General features: G+C 40.9%; 1 protein-coding gene across 2 annotated transcripts in view; it reads right to left on the bottom strand.

Moving 5' to 3' along the window:
• Positions 1-19,664, bottom strand: part of KHDRBS3 (KH RNA binding domain containing, signal transduction associated 3) — a 156,567-nt gene that overhangs the window by 20,052 nt on the left and 116,851 nt on the right. For both annotated transcript variants that reach the window (XR_006336416.1, XM_043880231.1), the window contains exon 7: positions 11,558-11,640. Coding sequence is in view for 1 of the 2 variants with exons in the window: in XM_043880231.1 (XP_043736166.1) it covers positions 11,558-11,640 (83 nt within the window). In the remaining variant the exon portion in view is untranslated. The remainder of the gene's footprint in view (positions 1-11,557; positions 11,641-19,664) is intronic.

The raw sequence follows: 19,664 nt of genomic DNA on the forward strand, positions 1-19,664 counted from the left end.
TTCATTTTTTTTTTCTCTTTTCAGGTGTGAATACTTTTTTATAATTTGTCTTCAAGTTCTTTTACTATTTCCTCTATGGTGTACAATCTGTTAATAAGCCCACTGAAATAATTATGCATCCCTGACGTTGTAATTTTTCAATTCTAGCATTTCCATTTGGCTCTTTTTTTAAGAGTTTTCTTCGGCTACATTCCTATCCTATCTGTTCATACATGCTGTCCACCTTTCACACAATATCCTTTAGCATACTGAACCTATATATTTTAAGACAATGTCTGACAACTGTAATATCTGGGCTCTCTGTTTCTCTTGACTATTTTGTCTCTTGACTCTGGGTTATATTTTCTTATTGTATAATTTTTATTCATAATTGAATGCTGGATGTTTAGGGGAAAAACAGAGAGTGAGAGAAGTAAGATTTGCATTTATAAAGGACATTTCTCTATTTCTGTCAGGCTGTTGGGTGCTGTATTGATTTTCTACCAAAGTTGTTACAGGTCAAGATATAAGGGTGTACAGACCACAGTCTTCTCCTGTAACTTCATAATTTTAAGTCTGCAAGCTCCTTTAATCATACTGGGATTAATTTTAAATATGAAAAACTTCTTACAACACATTCTCAAAAAGCAAAACATTTTGTTCGAAACTTCAAAGATATCTTATTCCAAAGGGAAATCTCAAGTTTTCTATTAGGAGAATTTGAAATTATAAATATGAATGGAACACAGTCAGGATGGCTGCTATCCAAAAGTTTACAAGCAATAAATGCTGGAGAGGGTGTGGAGAAAAGGGAGCCCTCTTACACTGTTGGTGGGAATGCAAACTAGTACAGCCGCAATGGAGAACACGTGTGGAGATTTCTTAAAAAACTGGAATTAGAACTGCCATATGACCCAGCAATCCCACTCTGGGCATACACACCGAGGAAACCATATCTGAAAGAGACACGTGCACCCCAATGTTCATCACAGCACTGTTTATAATAGCCAGGACATGGAAGCAACCTAGATGCCCATCAGCAGATGAATGGATAAGGAAGCTGTGGTACATATACACCATGGAATATTACTCAGCCATTAAAAAGTATTCATTTGAATCAGTTCTAATGAGACGGATGAAACTGGAGCCCATTATACAGAGTGAAGTAAGCCAGAAAGATAAAGACCAATACAGTATACTAATGCATATATATGGAATTTAGAAAGATGGTAATGATAACCCTACATGCAAAACAGGAAAAGAGACACAGATGTACAGAACAGACTTTTGGACTCTGTGGGAGAAGGCGAGGGTGGGATGTTCAGAGAGAACAGCATCGAAACATGTATATTACCTAGGGTGAAACCGATCACCAGCCCAGGCTGGATGCATGAGACAAGTGCGCTCGGGCCTGGTGCACTGGGAAGAGCCAGAGGAATCGGGTGGAGAGGGAGGTGGGAGGGGGGATCGGGATGGGGAATACATGTAAATCCATGGCTGATTCATGTCAATGTATGACAAAAACCACTACAATATTGTAAAGTAATTAGCCTCCAACTAATAAAAATAAATGGAAAAACAAACAAACAAACAAAATAAATAAATAAATAAATATGAATGGAAGAAAACTGTAACTTTAAGGATTTCAGAATACATAAGACACACTCCCTTTTATTTGAGGATTTTTGCACGGATTACTGTGTTCCCACAGATACATCCTTAGGCAAACTTTTACCTCCTTCAAGTCTTAAATCATCTTCTCAAAGAAGCTAAACATGAAGGCCAGTAGCTAAACATGACCACCACTAGAACTTAAACTCTATCGGGCACATTCTTTATCCCTTTTTGTTCACTGGTACTTATCAAGCACCTGGGACAGTTGCTGGCACAGAGTAGGTACTCAATAGTTGTTTGCTGAATGAATGAATGAAAGACATGCCAATAATTTATTTCTTTGGGAAATAAATATCTATTTAGCAAGTATCTGCATGATACTTTGAAAAGCACTGAACGTAGAATATCTTATTCATCATAGTGCTTACTAGACAAGAAAAGCAGTTTTCAACCTTGGCTGCTCATAAAAATTAGCTGTATTTTGAAAGTTTCAGATAGCTGTGCTATCTCACAACTCAGATTAAAAATAATAAACAAGAGATTGCCTTGGGAATCTCCTTTTATTTATTTTTTTTAAAGGCTGTACAAAGGGCTCTTCCATTCAGCCCAAGTTGAGGGAGGGCTACCTGCAGTTCCACATTAGACATTCAGAGGTATCAGACGTCTTACCGTGTTTCCAATAAAGGTACTTTTAGAACAGATGTAGGATTCCTGAATGTTACCAACTGAAATGAAAAACCCATACAGGTCCCTTTCCTGGCTGGTACTATACTAGGTGCTGGGGATTAAAGGACAAATAGAAAAGGGTTTCTGCCACCAAGGGCCTCTCTGTATAAACAGGAGAGAGATTCTCAAGTCCAGCAGGTATGAGTGATGACCAGAAGCAAGCATGCCATATTCCAGAAACACAGAAGGCTGGCTGAGTGCTCTGTGAACACAGAAGGGGATGTCAGAGGCAGACAGTTTATTAAGAAGGCCTGCTGGATGAAGTAACGACTGAGTCAAGGAACCTCTGCTCTGCTGCAACCCATTTGGCAAGGACTAAAATGTAAAAAAAGGAAATTATCCTGTTTGTACCAATGGGGAAAAGTCTAAAAACACTACAAGCAATTTTTACAGAAATATGCCAAATAACCACAATGTCTTTAAAAACTGTAAGTGAAAATTACTGAAGGAGCCATTAAGAATTTGACAAAATCAAGTTTATTCACATAATGTATGCTTTGAGATCTATTTCATCTGTGACTGAGCAAATTATAAATGAATCATGACTGAACAATTCAATATAAGGTTAGACTAGGTGAATGGGTGACTTGACATGAGGTTAGAGAAAAATCAGGGCCAGATCAAGAGAGGTCCTGTTAATGCAATGGCTGCTAATAGATGGGAGAGTCCTGTATTAATCCTTCGAGCTATACTATTTAAAAATTAATTGCTGGCACTAACCATACTTGGTAGGATTACAAACTGCCAAGGCTGAATACACTCCCCTTCAAATCCCCTTGTTCTTCAATTTGCCATACATGCTTTCCATCCTCCTTGGTAACTTCAGATAACCCAATGGGCAATCACTGTCCTGGAGAACCACAAATAGACGCCCTCTCCCAAATACCCCCCTGCAATGAGTTGTAGAACATGTAACATGCAAAATACCATTTTCTAAAATTCAAAAGTCCTGAGTCTAAGATACTTAGCCCTATGGCTTTTAGACGAAAAAAAAATTATAGAATTTTAATAATAGCTAATGAGATCATTCACAAAGTGCCAGGTGCTTTCCGTGTATCAACTCACTTAACATGACAACAACCTAAGAGGTGGTCACTGCAACCATCACGTCCATCATACAGATGAGCAAGCTGAAGCACAGGGGCATGACCTGACCCCAGTTCCACTGTCAGAGAGCCACAGAGCTCGACAGACTCCTCCCCTTCACTCCCACTCACCAAGTCTCGATTCTGCCTCAACTGAGGTGCTGTTTTATCTACATTACTTTGGCCAAGTTGACATGCATAGGTTTTTTTTTCCCATATCTAAAATGTATTTCTTTCCCTGGACTTTGACAGAAACTGCTTATTCTTTTTAAATAGTTAAATATATTTATACTGTGTTAAGTGTTACATTGTGTTAAGTGTTAGTCATATCCAACTCTTGTGACCCCAGGGACTGTAGCCCACCAGGCTCCTCTCTGTCCATGGAATTAGCCAGGCAAGAATACTGGAGTGGGTTGCCATTCCCTACCCAGGGGAATCTTCCTGAACCAGGGATCAAACCTGAGTCTCCTGCATTGCAGACATATTCTTTACCGCCTGAGCCACCAGGGAAGCCCTTACACTGTTGAACACTCGCTGTATACTAAGTTTAGGCACTTATTGTGTAAACACTGGGCCAAAGGTTACAAACACTTTCAAGGATCCTGATGGACACTCATAATTCCAGAAGAACACATCCCTTTATGATGTCAAATAAAAGGGAAAACAGAACCCGCATGGTATATGAATTACTTCTGCTTCTAAAGCTATAAGCCCAGTAAATGAGGTTTGACTAGATTCTGAAAAATTCATGCACTGACATTCTCTACTGTAAATCATTCCTCACAAGGAACTTCAAGCTGTGACCTCAAGTCTATGCTTCCAAACATCTTAGGACTCTAGACAAGCTACATTAAATGAGGCTGTCCATAAGTTTTTGTTTCACAAATGGGGAATCAAAGTGGCATGGATGATTTTGTTTCTTTGTTGAGATTTTATTGACTGCAGTTCTCCTCAGGAAAAGGTTACACAAGCTTCTAGATGGGACAACTAAACTGATGAGGACAAATTACCCAGAGACACAGTACAGCGGAGGGCTCAGTGCCAGCCCAGCACTTACTCTGCAACAACCTAGGGAAGTTCTATAATCTCTGGGCCTCAATTTCCTCATCTATGAAGTGAGGTAACAGTAATAACCTACTTATAAGGCTGAAAAGTGCTGAGAACACTGTGTGGCTCCTGGTACATGTCATCTTTGCAAGTTTACTAAACTTTTGCTCTGTATACTGCTTTCCCTATCTCATTTAATTACAATCTCACAAGTCAAATATTCTTGCCATCATTTTACAAATGAAAAATGAAGACTTGAAGAAGTAGCTTGGCCATAATCCTACAGCTGAGGAAGTGACACAGTGGATTCAAATCAAGGTCTGAGTGGTTTCAGAGCCCTCCAGTCGGTTTAACAAAACCATGTGACTCATTTCAAGAGTCAAGAAATACAAAAAGGGCTACCAACTTCTTTCATTAAAAAGAGGGCAGAATTTGTAAGGAAAATTATTCTAAAACTAATAAAACCCATTTTAAGAACATATGAAACATGGGGAAAGAAAATATGGGAGATTCACCGAGTAGATCTCTACCTACAGACCTTAAAGCCGGGAGTGAAGGTGTAAGGCTGGTGGCGTGATGGCCAACGAGCCCGCTGTGTAGGGCCTACACTGTGGTGAGGACGCTTCCCGGGCACGTTCCCGCGCAGCAGCATCTGTCAGTGCTCTGAGCGGCTGATCATGAGCACTGCTGTCGTCTTCTCGAGGCTATTAAGCAGATGGCAGTGCTAAATCCAAATGATGTAGTACATCTCCCCGGTGGACTCTGTTTTCACACACCACCATTCCCCCACAGCCTCGGTGATCAATCTCACGTGTTCTCAAGAACATGAAAGACTGCACGGGCGGCGGCACTTGATTCACTGCCATTAGCACGCCTGAGCCCCACTGCTGCTTCCATCCTGCCGCGGAGCTCACGCGTGAAGACTCCACGCGGCCACTTCACAGTTCTGGCATTTTCTACATACAGAGGGACTTTTTTTCCCTTAGTTGCTTTCAGGTTAAGCAAAAGAATGTGGGCTTGATTTTAAAGAGAACTGGATATGAGGCCTGACTGCTACTCATAGTTTTGTGACGGGTCAAGCTCAAGTTCTCAGAACATTAGTTTCCTTTGTAAGACTAACAATCTTACAGATGTTCTTGGGAATTAAATAAAATGATAGACATGACAGCATTTAATGTACTAGTTAATACTTGATAAGTATTCAATAGATATCTCATTCCTTGAAAATGCGTTAATGAATCTTGAAAAAAAAAAAGTGCTATGGGCAGTGTCTGCCTAACATCAGTCCTTCATGGACCACTTTCAGGACGTCTGCCATCTACGTCCACTACTCATCCTGTGAGTGACTTAATGTTATTCTCTGTATTATAGGTTTTATTTTAACTTAAGTAAATTTACTATAATTTTTAGCAATACTATTCATAAAATCATGTAGTTGATACGGCAACTATACTTTCCCAATAACTAAAATCTAATCATTAAAACTAAGAGTGTCTGCCCATGTGCCACCTGAAACCATGCTGTGAAACACCAGTGATAGGTGTGCTTCTCTGAGAAACACTATGATGGAAAGAAAATGGCTTGAGATCAGCATTGTCACTAAGCAAGTGACTCGGGCCACTTACTAAACCTCTCCTTGTGTCTCAATGTTCTCAAGAAAAGGGGGTGAGAATATCTAACTTTTAAAGTTAAAAAGTTAAAATTAAGATCAGAGGGGATACATGTGTGGGTGCACAAACACATTCACCCTGAGACAACCAACACTGCAGTAGAGGTCAATGCACATAATTAACAGCAATACTAGTACATGTTGCAACTCTGGCTCTTAGACTGTTCCTTTTCCCTTTTAGGCTGCAACTTCATTTTTACTATAACCTCGCCTCCTTTTTTCCTTATCATGGGGTCCTTGACTGAGAATGCACTCTCAGCTTTACTGCACACACTGGGCTGGTGTCCTCACACTACTGGGTGAGAAGTTTGCCGTCAGTCGTCACACTGCTCAGTTTCTGCTGAAGAGATTCCTTTAGCACTCATGCGGCAAGCAGTCAAACCCTGGGCCAGGCGAAAACATATTTCACAAAAATTCTGCAAGGCGTGGTTAATCCAGGCCAAACCATTACTGTTTTTAAAAGTCCAAAACAGCCAACCCTGAAACAACACAGCACTATCTTCAAATACACAGTGATTTTACTGATGTTGAAATGCTACATCCTAAGCTGAACAATAGGTCATCATTTCCAAGGTGAAAATCGCAAATTATATTCACACCTCTCAAGTCAGCTCCTGAGAAGACATTACTGCACATATAATGCTAAAGCTGCCAAGAGGAGCACAGCAAACTAGAGAGCAGGGCAGACGGCAGCATTAACTTCTGGCTCATTGTTCTCCTTGCAACTGGCGTCTGAAAACACAGCTAGAATACGTGGAGCTTCTTGACAGCCTCCATTACTCTGCCTATTTGGATAAAAGCGCTTAGGTGTTGTTTTGTCATAAAAACAAGTCAATAATTTTGTATTCTAAAATTTTTTCTTAGCTGGATAATGGTTTTCAGAGACAGACAAAAACCTAAGCTTAAGTACTCTTCAGCAGTGTATTCTTGGGAAAGGTGCTAAACATCACATCTTCAACTTCTATACATGGAAAAACTCAGCAGGTAGGGCCATTGTGAAAACTGGAGGTAACGCATATAAAGGACATAGACGGCTGAGTGCAAGACTTAATAGATTTTCCCAAACTAGCAGCTCTTATGTCTAATTTTTTTCAGTACTTCTGTTTTCAGGAAAATCACAGAGATTGTGGAGGATGAAATGAAATAAGTATGTAAAAGTACCATCAAACCACAAACTGCTATGGGAAATTAGTACGTCAACATTAAACCTGCCAGGAAATAAAACTGTTACTACACAGTCATCCACTTATGCTTAGGGGGTTATTAGCACTTTTTGGAAACCCTTTTTGTTCCACTTTCTTTACAATTGATCATTAGAGGAATCAAATATTTTTTAGAGAATTTGCAAATATTCAGAAACACAGACTAAAATATTCTGAAACTTGAATACAGTCAAGGTAACTAACAGATCTCATCACATAGTTACCTTTTGGTGTGTGTGATGAGAGCATCTGAAATTTACTCTCTTAGCAAATTTCCCAAACTCAATACTATATTACTAACTACAGTCATCATGCTGTAAAATTGTGACTGTTGTTAGAATGATAAATAAGACATCAAATGAAAACTAATCCCGCTTAGTTGAGAAGGCCCCGGTCACGCCAGGGTAGGTGCAGGTTGAGCGCTGAGGCCATTTATCATCCGCTCCTTTACTCCTCACAGCTACTCCAGGGCCGTGCGCCCACAGGGATGAATCAGTAACTATTTTTATGCCGATGTATATTATAATAATTCTAACATTGTAAAGAACAGTTCATATTTCTCTTCACAGGAATGGGTGACAGCTTGTTGCTCATTAAGTGTGTGAAGTCAGGTAAACAACGCTTGTCTTACACTGCAGTACGAGGTCATTACAAACGTCGATGGGAAACGTGGCTGAACTACGCTGAATCTTCTAGAACTCTGTAGGGACTCTCATTTGTACGCTAATTTTCATACAAGGTATCTGAAAATTGATAGAGAAAATTCCTAATTTGTAAACCTCCTGAGAGAAACTTTTTCCCTGCAACAAAAGTGTGATAAAATGATTACAGCACATGAAGTGTAGACATCTAGTTTTAGCCTGCAACACTGGCATGAAAATAAATGAAATTCTCAGGTTTGATGAAAGTGAAGAATCCTCCTGCCAGTGTGGGAGACACAGTAGACCTGGGTTCGATCTTCAATCCCTGGGTTGGGAAGATGCCCTGGAGGAGGAAATGGCACCCCTCTCCAGTATTCTTGCTGGGATAATCCCATGGACAGAGGAGCCTGGTGGACCTATAGTCCATGGAGTCACAAAGGAGTCAGACATGACTGAGTGACTGGGCATGCACGCATATGGGAAATATCAACATATTTAAGCAACTGAAGTCAAAACCGTGACAAAAGGCTAGTTGAAAGATGATGGAGCAGAGTACCAAAGAGAATGCTTGGGGTCAGTGTGGATCTACCACTGCTCAACGCTGTGAGTTAAGACAAGTGAGTCAACCTCTCTGAACCTGCTTGCAAGGAATGACATGCTTAGACTTGAATTCTGTAGTACTTCAGGGCACAGTGAGCAGAGTCTCTGTGAAGCCCACGGTCCAGTACACCAAGCACATGGCCAACCTTCAGTACTGACAATGAAAATGAAGATTCACTGGTCAGTACCCACTATTCAATTTGGGAGATGATTTCAAAATTTGCTCTAACTGGCTTAGGCTAGATTTCTAATTCCAAGGCATACAGTGTTGTACTTAAGCCAATGTTACAATATGTACATATTATGAACTGACCTGTCCACCCAGAATCATAACTCGAAGCCCTACCCCAGTACCTATAATGTGTGTTTAGACACAGGACCTTTAAAGAGGTGATGAAGTCAAAGGAGGCGTCTGTGGGCCCTCGGTCAGTCTGACTGGTGTCACTGTAAGAGAGGAAATCTGGTACAAGGAGGCAGCAGGGATGCGTGCCCACAGAGGACAGACTGTGTGAGGACCAGCATGCCAGCACCAGCTGCACGTCCAGGAGGGAGCCTCAGAAGAGACCAGACCTGCCAACACCCTCATCTTGGACTTCTAGGCTCTATGACCCCAAGAAAATAAGTGTCTGTTGTTTAAAATAGTCTGTAGCATTTTGTTGTGGTAACTCTAGCAAATTAACACAGCTCCTGGAAACACTTCTTCATCCTATTCCGTAACGCAGTTGCTTCATCAAGACTTAGAGTAATTGCTGAAGAGAAAGACAGACAGACTGAGGTGCAAAGTTGGGCCCCTTAGCTTGTAAGATGCATGATCTTAGGCAAGTTTACCTAATTTTTATAAACCAGTCTTCTTTCTTTAAAAGGACTGATGCCTATTTCATAGGTTATGAGGATTAAATGAATATTCAGAGTACCTGACCAACAGTGATTTCTGCATTTGCCAGCACGTGCAATTCTCACACAATTCTCTGCAGTCCTTCAGGTAAGATGAGTTGCAGCACTGAAAAGATCATGCCCAAGAAGGTGGCTGGGCCATCAGTAAGATGTTCCTTTTAAGTGAGTCTTCCCTGAAATTTAAAGGGCTTATAATTTATAAGGTGCCACCTAACTGGTCTCTGCCTCCAGGCTCACCATGAACCTGGCCTCTACACGGCCTTCTGGTTAATTCCCCCCCAAACCCAAGTGTGAACACACCACTCCCTAGCCTGCACCTCATCGGTGGCTCCCTAGCGCTGCCGACGGTCTGGAGCCTGTGCCCCAAGCCTGGGAGGATGCGGTCACCCCCCCTCCCGTCTCCTCTCCCTTGCGTCACGCCATCAAGCCCAGACAACACGCTCCATGCCGTGCTTGGCTTTGGGCGATGTCCTTCGGTGTCCGTACCTTCGTGACCCCTACTAGCCCTTCACTCTCTCAGTGAAATGCCCCCCGTGTTCCCAATCAGACTCCAGCATTGTCTTCTTAGCCCTATTTTCTCTCAAACTCTCATGTGGTTACCATATCACATTGCTTTTAAATATTTGTATTTCATTCTAGTCTGTGAGCTTTCCAAGGAGAGGGTCTCTGTCTCAATAATCTTTGTAATCCAACATTGAGCACAGTGCTTACGTTTAAAACATGTAATGGACATTTAATACATACTGGCTGAATAAATGACCACAGGAATGAACGCCTGTGATCAATCATATTACTATGTTATCACAGTTTAATATGGGCAGACCTCAAGCTCTCCAAGTCAGCTTCACACTCTGCATTAGCTATTTACTTCTCTCAACCTCGGTTTCATCATCCGTATGACAGATCCGTATGACAGTGCTAACTCCCGTGTTGCCGTTCAGATTACACAAGACATGTGAGTAAAGGATTGTACTCCATGTATGATTTTTGACTAATTACTTAAACTTATGCTCTGCGCTTCTTTTCTTCATCTATACAATGGGAACAGCCCCTCATACTTCATAAAATTGCCAGAACACTGAGAAGAAACACATAAAGTCTAGTCTGCTGTTTACCGTGTGCAAGTCTCTCCAGGTGTGCCCACACCTTCAAGAATACAAACACCATGCACAAGGCTTCCTGGAAATGAGACGAGCTGGGAGTCAAAGTTTAAAGGCTACTAATCTGTGACACACCATAGTGGAGAAAAACCCGGCATGAACAAAATGAGAAGAAAGTACATCCCTGCCCACCTCAGGACCCAAGTGCAGATCTGCTTAAAGCTTGCCTTGCCCCACATGAGTTCAAGAGTGAATTTATGCTTCATCAAAAAACCCATGTAGTCCATAGTTATTGAAGTTTATGCTTCATACAGCCAGCATTTTGGCTTGTGTATGTCTATCTTTTTTTTCCACTTAGAATTTTAAGCATAAAGCAAGAGGTTTCTCGGGATTTAGGAAAAGATTCTGAACAGAACACACAGGTTTCATACACTAATGAACATCAGGGTCTACTATGCCATGACTATAAAGCTGTGTTTCCCCTCTGATAACACTCGTTTCTAAGTAAACAGTTTTTCAGAAAACTAATCAGAACTAGCTCAGTTTTCACAAACAGGAATCTGAAGTTGTTAGAAAACAAGAGCACTATTGCTAAGAAGCAGAAATGATTTATGAACACTGAACAAAACTTCCGTCACTCCCATTCCCTGCACTGACGAAGCAGGAAAGTCACATGTTTCTAAGATAATTTGGAGCCTCTGGACTCGAGAGCCACAGACCTGGCACACACGTTCTTCCTTAGAATACACCGAATGCTTAAACTACATTTTTAGAGAAAATAAAAGTTTCACATTTTCCAAGACGCATTGCTTTAGCACTACAGTAAATTTGAGTGCAATACATGCTAGATGGTAGGACAGACAGTTTCCCCAATTAAAACAAAACAAAGGCCAAGTCAGGTCACCCTCACCGGCCAATCGTCATCCTATTCCGAGAGGATATAAAATGTGGACAGCACAAGTGTCTGCTGCGGGGTCTGTTCAGAAAGAGTGACGCTTACCTTTGGGTTGGGGCGCTATAGCTGTTATCATAGGAATCATAACTCTGTTCATCATAAGCAGTGCCATATCCGTCATCATAGTCCTAAAATACAACAGAAGGACAAAAAGTTCAGAGAAGTTTCTGGAAAGAAAGAAGCATTCCACTTTCAGTGAATCTTTATTAATTCAGCTACCACTGAACTCTATATCTAATTATAATGTAAAGAAAAATATAAAAGTGACATCAGTGAAAATGACAGAGTAAGAACCTCCAAAAATTCCCTCTGAAAAGCAAAGAGAAACTGGCAAAAACTGTCAGAATGAACATTTTTAGAACTCTGGAAATTAACCACAGGCTTACAGAGATCTAGGGAGCATTTATTTTTAAAAAATTGGCTGCATCTTGGAAAGAACGGTGAGCTCTGATGTTTTAACCTGTTCTATTCCCATCTCTCACCCTAGCTCTGTAGGGGCCCCAATCAATCAAGCAGGAAAGCAGCAGACCTGAGGCCACTGGCAGGGGCGGGCAGGGTGGAGCGCTTTTCAAACCCCATTCCCAGAGGACTGTCTTTATCAGACCCCACTTGGAGCTCATCCAGTGCACAAAGCCTTCTCCCTGAGAAAATCTGAGAAAATAACTAGGGGCAACTGTTTATGATCTCAGCTGCTTGAGGTGTGGAGGAAAACTGGTGCAAACAACAAGCTACAAGGAAAAGTAGAGGAATGCGAGATCCATTTGGGCTTTGCAAAGCTGGAAATTAGTAGTTCTGGAATTAGGTACCGTGTCATACAGCTGCCTAGGACAGACCTGAGAAGGTCCTGAGCGCTCTCCTCTGGATGACCTTGAGGTTCAGTGTAAGAGGGAAAGTCAAGGCTAAGCCAGAGTTAGTTGCAAACTGACTGGCTGAGCGTTGAAGACATACTCCAACATGTACTCACAGGCTCTTGGCAAAGATGAGGGACTTAGCTTCTAAGCATTTGATAAAATCTCTGTCCAGTCATCAACTAAGCACTACACTAACAGAGAAGATACTTCCATGGCAATGAAGGATAAATACTGACTTTACAATATAAATTTGGAAAAGTCCCAGCCCAAAATGTGAAGAATTTGATTCCCACATGGAAATATTATTTATTAAATGTCCAGTTTTAAACAAACAAAAATATGCAATGTACAGAGAAATGAAAAAGTATAGTCTGTAAACAAGGGAAAAAGTAGTCAATAGAAACTGTCCCTGCAGAAACAGAGACAGTGCACTTACTAGACATAGATCAGTTATCTGAAGTGTATTCAAGGAATGAAAAGATAGCCTGCATGGAAAAAACTAACGAAGGGTATGAGAACAATGCCTCACCAAAACAGAGAATATTAATACAGAAAAGAATCCAAAGAAATTCTTGAAGTACAAAGTATAACTCAAATGAAAATTTCACTAGCGAGGTTCAAGAGCAGTTAGTCTTTGTCATCTTAGTTATTAGTTTCTTAGACATGCTAACAAAAGCAAAACAACGCAAAAAATGCAGATAAAATGGACTCCATCAAAATTAAAAACTTCTCTGTCAAACAACATTAGGAAGAAAGTGAAGACAATCCACAGTGTGGGAGAAAATATTTGCAAATCACACATCTGATAATGGTCGAGCATCCAGAATAGATGAACTGATGAAAACGGTCATAGCTCAACAGAAAGACAATGCAACAAGAGTTAAAGTCATCCTCCTGGTTCTACGGGGACATTCTGAGGACACTATGCAGATGTGATAATAAGTGCACGATGGTTATTTCAAAGCTATTTTCGAAGTGAAAAAGGTCCAGAGAAATGATCATTCTGTAAGATCAAATTACATATGCTGCTCGATGACATTTATATCCATGAAAGTGTGAATCCTGCTCTACAACTGACTTCTAAGTTTCTGGGGGTAATCAATTACAGTGACTTTGCATTTACTGATATTTAGTTAACATTTAAAAGAGCCAGGATATAATCTAACTATTTCTGGAACATCAGTATTATCAATGATAATCAATTTAATGATTACCACAGATCTCTTGGAGTGGAGAAATGTGATCAAGGGGTAAGAGAAAAGATTTGGAGACAGATGGGCTTCTGTGTTTTATTGTCACTGATTTTAGACAAGATTTTGAAAGTGATGACCTTGGTTATTCTCTTTGAAGAAGCATCGAAATACCATACCTCAATTTATTTAATTTAGAAAAGCAAAACTATCTAAATAGCAAGTTAAAGTATAATGCATTTAATTGTGTGAGACAAATATTAATTCAAACGGATGACAATGTCGTTGTAGGAGTCAGTTCAGTTCAGTCGCTCAGTAGTGTCTGACTCTTTGTGACCCCATGAATCGCAGCACTCCAGGCCTTCCTGTCCATCACCAACTCCCGGAGTTATACTCCAACTCATGTCCATCGAGTCGGTGATGCCATCCAGCCATCTCATCCTCTGTCGTCCCCTTCTCCTCCTGCCCCCAATCCCTCCCAGCATCAGGGTCTTTTCCAATGAGTCAATTCTTCGCATGAGGTGGCCAAAGTATTGGAGTTTCAGCTTCAGCATCAGTCCTTCCAATGAACACCCAGGACTGATCTCCTTTAGGATGGACTGGTTGGATCTCCTTGCAATCCAAGGGTCTCTTAAGAGTCTTTTCCAACACCACAGTTCAAAAGCATCAATTTTTTGGTGCTCAGCTTTCTTCACAGTCCAACTCTCACATCCATACATGAACACTGGAAAAACCATAGCCTTGACTAGACGGACCTTTGTTGGTAAAGTAATTTCTCTGCTTTTTAATATGCTATCTAGGTTGGTCATAACTTTCCTTCCAAGGAATAAGCGTCTTTTAATTTCATGGCTGCAATCACCATCTGCAGTAATTTTGGAGCCCAAAAAAATAAAGTCTGACACTATTCCCACTGTTTCTTCATTTCCCATGAAGTGATGGGACCAGATGCCATGATCTTAGTTTTCTGAATGTTGAGCTTTAAGCCAACTTTTTCACTCTCCTCTTTCACTTTCATCAAGAGGTTTTTTAGTTCCTCTTCACTTTCTGCCATAAGGGTGGTGTCCTCTGCATATCTGAGGTTATTGATATTTCCCCCGGCAATCTTGATTCCAGCTTGTGCTTCTTCCACCCCAGCATTTCCCATGATGTTCTTTGCATATAAGTTAAATAAGCAGGCTGACAACATACAGCCTTGACGGACTCCTTTTCCTATTTGGAACCAGTCTGTTCCATTTCCAGGTCTAACTGTTGCTTCCTGACCTGCATATAGGTTTCTCAAGAGGCAGGTCAGGTGACCTGGTATGCCCATCTCTTTCAGAATTTTCCACAGTTTATTGTGATCCACACAGTCAAAGGCTTTGGCATAGTCAATAAAGCAGAAATAGATGCTTTTCTGGAACTCTCTTGCTTTTTCGATGATCCAGCGGATGTTGGCAATTTGATCTCTGGTTCCTCTGCCTTTTCTAAAACCAGCTTGAACACAGAAGTAGGCTTATACAATTTGTACATGATCACCTGAGATTTTTTAATGTTTTTTCACAAAGGAGGAATTGAGTATTTATTGAAGAGGTATGTGTTCAGAATTTTTGAAAACAGATAAATATAAAAGGAATACTCATTAAATAGTGGCAGAGGAAGAATAAACGTCAAAAATATCCTTGGAACATACGGGAAAGCCACAACATCTCTTGCAGTAGCTGAAAGTGAGTTGCTAACATAACTATGATCTTCCAATGACCAATGCAAGGAGGAGAAATATAAGATAAGATTGAAGCAGATAAGATTCAAACAAACAACAATACAAAACAAAAACTGAAATGATTTTAGTTATAAGTAGCAAAATGAGATATTACAATTCTTGTGAATTAATAAATTCAGAAATTAAGAAAGCAACTATCATTCTTAACAACAAAAAAAATAATTTTACTACATAAAAAACAACAACAACCCAACACCACCACCTCCCTTGAGCCCCTCCCCTGTGGCTGGCACTCCTGTTGAACACCAGAGAGGGAAGGGGTGTCCTGGCCTGGTGAGGACTCTGACAGAGATGACAGGTGACTAAAGACAGAACCATCAGGCAACACGTGAGCTGCTACGGCAAAGGAAGGCATCGAGCTAACACAGAACAGCCCAAAAGGCAAAGCGGAAGAAAGTGTCCCAGAAATGATGAAAGCAGAGAAAAGCAGAAGCAGCTGGGAAGATTTATTAAAAATCAGGCAGAATGAACAGCAGGTGCAAAACAACGGAGGTACAGGCATAAGACCCCTTCTCGTCCAGGGTCGGGTGGGCGTGCGGTGGTGCAAATGCAAGCGGGGCACAATGAGCCTGAGATGCCCATATACAGACCCTGTGTGGCCAAGGTACAGGTGAGTACCTTGAAAAATGAGTGTGAATGTGGATAAATGCGGCTTCTGGGAGGGAGTGGAGTGGATTCTTGTTGATACCTGCCATATTATTGCAAGACAGAGATGAGATCATTGGCTGAGAACAGCTGGAGTGGTCAGCCAGCAAAGGATCAACAAATAGTTAAAATGAGGAAGGAGCTCAAAGTTGTAACTACTGAGCCCGTGGGCCCTAAAGCCTGTGCTCCACACAGGAGAAGCAACCTCAAGGAGAAGCCCTCATGCCACCACCAGAGAGATTCTGCACCTCAGGAATCTCTCTGGAAATGCTGTGGGCATGGAGGAGGAAGGGTCAATCTGGAGGGCTGGATGTGCAACTAGGTCACTGCTTTGAGCATGTGGTTTGGCAAAATGTAGAGCTTACTGCTGCTTCAGTAATCCGTTAGTAGCTTTAAAAGAATATGGCTTCACCCATGCAGAATTCTATGCTTATTTAAAGAATCAAGATTCTTTAAGCTCCTATAAATGACTGGAATTTTCTTAACTGAAATGTAAAGTGACAGACTATTTTAAACTTACTTATGCCATTCATTCCCTGCTCAATTATTCTGAGACAGTATTAATACAAGGCTGTGTGTGTGTCAGTTGCTCAGTCATGTCCGATTCTTTCCAACCCCATGGACTGTAGCCCGCCAGGCTCCTCCGTCCATAGGATTCTCCAGGCAAGAATACTGGAGTGGGTTGCCATTCCCTTCATCAGGGGACCTTCTCAACCCGGGACTGAACCTGGGTCTTCCACGTTGTAGGCAGACTCATTACTATCTAAGCCACCAGGGAAGCCCTAATACAATGTTAGTTTATTTGAATTTTAGGTCACTGAATAATTGACTTCCATATTTAACACTGACGATTTAAAAAGGTTAAAAATGCAACTCTGACAAGATTTCTTTCATGATGATTTCACAGCTGGATTTGTCCATGGTGGTGTAGCTTCTTCCATTATAAGCATTATTTGTTCAATGGACAGGACTTGAAAAATACACGGAAAGCATGAAGCAGATTGTAACAGACAAAAGGAGGGAAAATGAGTGTGAATATGGATAGATGTGGCTTCTGGGAGGGAGTGGAGTGGATTCTTGTTGATACCTGCTATTTTATTGCAAGACAGAGATGAGATCATTGGCTGAGAACAGCTGGAACGGTCAGCCAGCAAAGGATCAACAAATGGTTAAAATGAGGAAGGAGCTCAAAGTTGTAACTACTGAGCCCATGGGCCCTGAAGCCTGTGCTCCACACAGGAGAAGTGACTGCAAGGAGAAGCCCGCACGCCACCACCAGAGAGGAGTCCCTACTAGCCACAACTAGAGAAAGCCCAAGCGCAGCAACACAGACCCAGAAAACCGAAAGTAAATAAATAATTTTTTTTTTAAAAAAGAGGGAACAAAGATGGAAAAGAAATAAAAGTATATTAATAAACATTCTTGCAGCATTCAAGAGACTTATTTGTCAAGCTCTACTTCTGCACTTTCATCTTTGATAAGGAAGACGTCTAAATGGAGCTGACCGGGTGACCTGGACACTTGGTAGGCGTCAGGGTGGCCACAGTAGGCAAAACATGTTCTAACACCAGTAAAGATCCTTCATCTGCCATTCCCAACCTGAAAACCACAGACATGTGACCCGATACCAAGAAATCTTGCTTTGAAGAGAAAAGATGTTCTAGGATAAAGGAAACAGCATGACCTATTTGATTCTATTTCTGTCACAAGTAAAATCAAGCATGAAATTTAAGACGGGAAAAAGCATTTTAAACAGAGAATTTACAGGAGTGATTTTAAAATAATGTTTAGGTTTTGGGTCCTTTTAAAAGGAGACAATTATCCTAACTATCCACCACCTCACTATAATTAGGGTGAAACCTGGTCATTTCAAAATGTATAAATGTATAAAACACAAATGTATAAATGTATAAACAAAATATGTAAAACACAGTGTTAAAAGATTATTTAAATCTAGGCTTATGATTATTTTGAGTTTATCAAACACACACATTAGCTAAGAATAGTCTTTTGAAAAATTCATTTTTGCTGAGGTTCTGAATAATAGTAATATCCTTGTTGAGTATCACCAATGACCGTGAACACATCACATAGCCAAGTTATTTTATAATTAAGGACAAAATCACAATTTTAATAACAACTCTAAATAAGAATCTGTCCCCTATAATCATTTAAATAAGACATCATTAATTCAACAATCAGGCTGCACCCACACGTGTTGATCTATGGCTGTGAGGAATACATTGCGCAGCTTCTAGACTCACACAACCCCTTCATCGCAGTCTCTGGAGGCTGACGCCCATGTTCTGATTCCAGCTCTGCCTCTGATCTGGCTGTGTGGCTTTGGGGCAATCACCTGCCCTCCTTCCACCTCAATTTTGCAATCTTAATTCATCCCCTGGCTGTTTCCAGCGGCTGTGGGAGGAACTAACCCAAGAAATATACATGAAGGCTGTCTGGCACAGCTCTTGCCCAATAAACCTGGTTCCAGTTTACTGAAGACTAATTCCCATTAACACTCTCAAGCTATTAGGCCATAGAAACATCAGAGTTACCCAGGTAGCCTTCTTTTGGTGAATGTGATAAATTCTTAAAATAGTGTCTAAACTGTGATGTCTACATCTTCATTCTGCAAATAAGAGTATTAACTACTACTGTGATTTTCAGATAAAAGAGTAGCTGACCAAGAGTAGTTGTAATTCTATCCACATCTGGCCACAGCTTTTAAAAACAGATCTCCATCAATTATTCATAGAATGTCTTCCCTCCTCTGTTTTGTCTCTCACTGAAATAGAGCTAGATTTATTTAGATTTGACAAGGAATACAATGTAATATAATACAGAAAATAACAAAGAGGTTAACTTAGAAATTCCACAAAGGAAAGAGCAAACTGTAAACAGAAAAACCAAAAATCCCACAAAGATAAGAAAAGGGGGTAACTCAACTTTATTAAGCCCACATTATGTACCTCTGGTAAGGATTTTTATGTCGGTTTTTCCATTTTCCCCAGGAAGCTGGCATTTGTTGAATGCCTACTGCTCTGAGCCCTTGAGGAATACTGTATTGAACAAACAGAAGAAAACAAGCACCTCTGTCCTCAAGCAGCTTCCATTCCAGAGGGGAACAGACACACCTCATTCCTCAGGGACACAGGGAGAGAGCGGGGATGCTGGAGATCTCGGAGAGGTGCCAGGAGTCCTCACAGAAAAGACTGTGTACAAACGCAAAAGAAATGAGAAGCCGCTTATGCGGATTTTTGATTTTGCTGGTGGTGCTACTGGTACTTCCAGCAGGAGGAACAGCAGGGGGAAAGGTCATGGGGGCTGAGCCAGGGAGGGAAGCGCGGGAGCCACGTCTCGGGGGGCCTTTGGGGCCTCCAGTGAGGCGCCACTGGGGGCTCTGGTGCCTCATGCCATCTTCAGGGCTGTCCAGGTTTGGATTTGTTTCATTGATTTAACTTCCAATACACTATTTCTTCCCTTATCTGTGTCTAACCTGAAACTAAAACCATTTCGTTATTTTTTATATTTTTCAATTCTAGAGTATTTGTTTTCTATATTTTCCAGTTGCCTGCTTAAATCATCAAGTTTATCTTTTTAATTCCATGATTATAAAGAACATAAAGTTTGTGTCTGTTATATGAATCTATTATGGTCTGTTTTTACTGGTTCCTCATCTTGCGTGCCTATAATTTTTGATTAATTGC

The sequence above is a fragment of the Cervus elaphus genome, chromosome 21, assembly GCF_910594005.1.
Source record: "Cervus elaphus chromosome 21, mCerEla1.1, whole genome shotgun sequence".
NCBI classification, from domain to species: domain Eukaryota; kingdom Metazoa; phylum Chordata; class Mammalia; order Artiodactyla; family Cervidae; genus Cervus; species Cervus elaphus.